Raw genomic sequence first — 1,373 nt, 5'->3', positions numbered from 1 at the left:
AAAAATGGTATTTTTTATTTTGCTTTTCATCTTTTTAGTTTTACTTTTTATCTTTCTTCTTTCTTTTAATTCTAACTTTTTTATTTTTTTCTAGTTTATTATTTCGTTATTTTTTACGAGGTTTTATATACAAATTTTTATTTTCTTAGTTTCGTTGTTTTTTTATTAAAAATTAGTTTCCCACTTTTTGATCAAATTATTTTCAGTTTTCTGATAATTTTTCCTCCAGGTCCGACTTCCTCAAAGTCCGCGGCTTCGACGAAGACATCGTGGGTTGGGGCGGCGAGGACGTCATGCTCTACCGGAAATACGTCCGGAGTAACATGAAAGTAATCCGGGCAACGGATCCGGGCATCTTCCACATATGGCACCCCAAGGTAGAATTTTTTTCACAAAATTTCCCTAATAACAAAAAAATGTAGGTTTGTACCGGGGGCTCCCAGAAGCTCTCCGCCGACCAGTACCGGGCTTGCATCCGTTCCCGGGCCCTCAACGAGGCTTCCCACGCCCAATTGGGCTTCCTGGCCTTCCGGGACGACATCGCGGCCAACTCCCCCCCAAAAAACCCGAGTAGGACAATCGCTTAAAAAAAATAAAATATACACACAGTGATTCCAAAAAATTCGACATTCCCGCTGTGTGACAGTAGAAGTTTTTTGCCAAAGCCACTTTGATGTGATTGAAGCCGAAATTCCAAGTGATGATATTTTGTTATGTTTAAATGTTAGAATGTTGTAAGACTGTTATTGGCTACATCGAAATAGGTTTTAAGTAGATAATGGCCATCAAAGGTAGACTAGTCCTAGGCATAAATACCTGCATTGAGTGAAAGAAAAAACCTTTTGTATTTACGAAAATGGCGTCCCACGAGAAATTATTATATCATTAGAGATATTTATTGAGGTTGGTTGGGTTATGATGTAAGGCCGACTTTTAAAAATAAAGCAATTTTGTTGTAACTGTGTTTTATTTCACAAATTTGAAAAAACAACTTCAAAAAGAAAATTTCTACTACACCAAAACAACTCAAGTGGACTCAGGACCGGTCATATAGGTGGCAAAACAAATAAAAGTACTTTTTTCTTCTAAATAATAGTAATAGTAACGGCAGTGGTTCAAAATATGACATACCAAAGAATTTCAAGTGGACGTAAATCCGGTATTTTTAGTACCTATTAAAAGTAAAAAACACGATTTTTTTTCTTTATGAGAAAATAATAATAATAATAATGGTGCTAATCGTGGGTAGAATATGTAAAACACTAAACAACATATTTCAATTGGACCTAAATCAGGTCATTTCGTGTCAAAATTACCCAAAAAAAAAACATTTCTTTCTTATTTTTGTCGTAATTAGACTAATATTGAAAAAT

At 35.0% G+C, this 1,373-nt stretch overlaps 1 protein-coding gene across 2 annotated transcripts in view; it reads left to right on the top strand.

Annotated features, from left to right (window-relative positions):
- LOC123009798 (chondroitin sulfate N-acetylgalactosaminyltransferase 1) overlaps nt 1-959 on the top strand; it is a 99,592-nt gene extending 98,633 nt beyond the window's left edge. For both annotated transcript variants that reach the window (XM_044406318.1, XM_044406319.1), the window contains 2 exons: nt 230-377; nt 423-959. In XM_044406318.1, the coding sequence (XP_044262253.1) occupies nt 230-377; nt 423-587 (313 nt within the window). In that variant the 3' untranslated portion in view covers nt 588-959. The remainder of the gene's footprint in view (nt 1-229; nt 378-422) is intronic.
- The last annotated feature ends 414 nt before the right edge of the window (nt 960-1,373 follow it).

The sequence above is a fragment of the Tribolium madens genome, unplaced genomic scaffold, assembly GCF_015345945.1.
Source record: "Tribolium madens isolate multiple individuals breed KSU strain unplaced genomic scaffold, Tmad_KSU_1.1 Scaffold_7;HRSCAF=85;Tcas5.2_LG10, whole genome shotgun sequence".
Classification (NCBI taxonomy): domain Eukaryota; kingdom Metazoa; phylum Arthropoda; class Insecta; order Coleoptera; family Tenebrionidae; genus Tribolium; species Tribolium madens.
The sequence above is the reverse complement of the archived record's forward strand: the minus strand, read 5'-3'. Positions and strand labels throughout refer to the sequence as shown.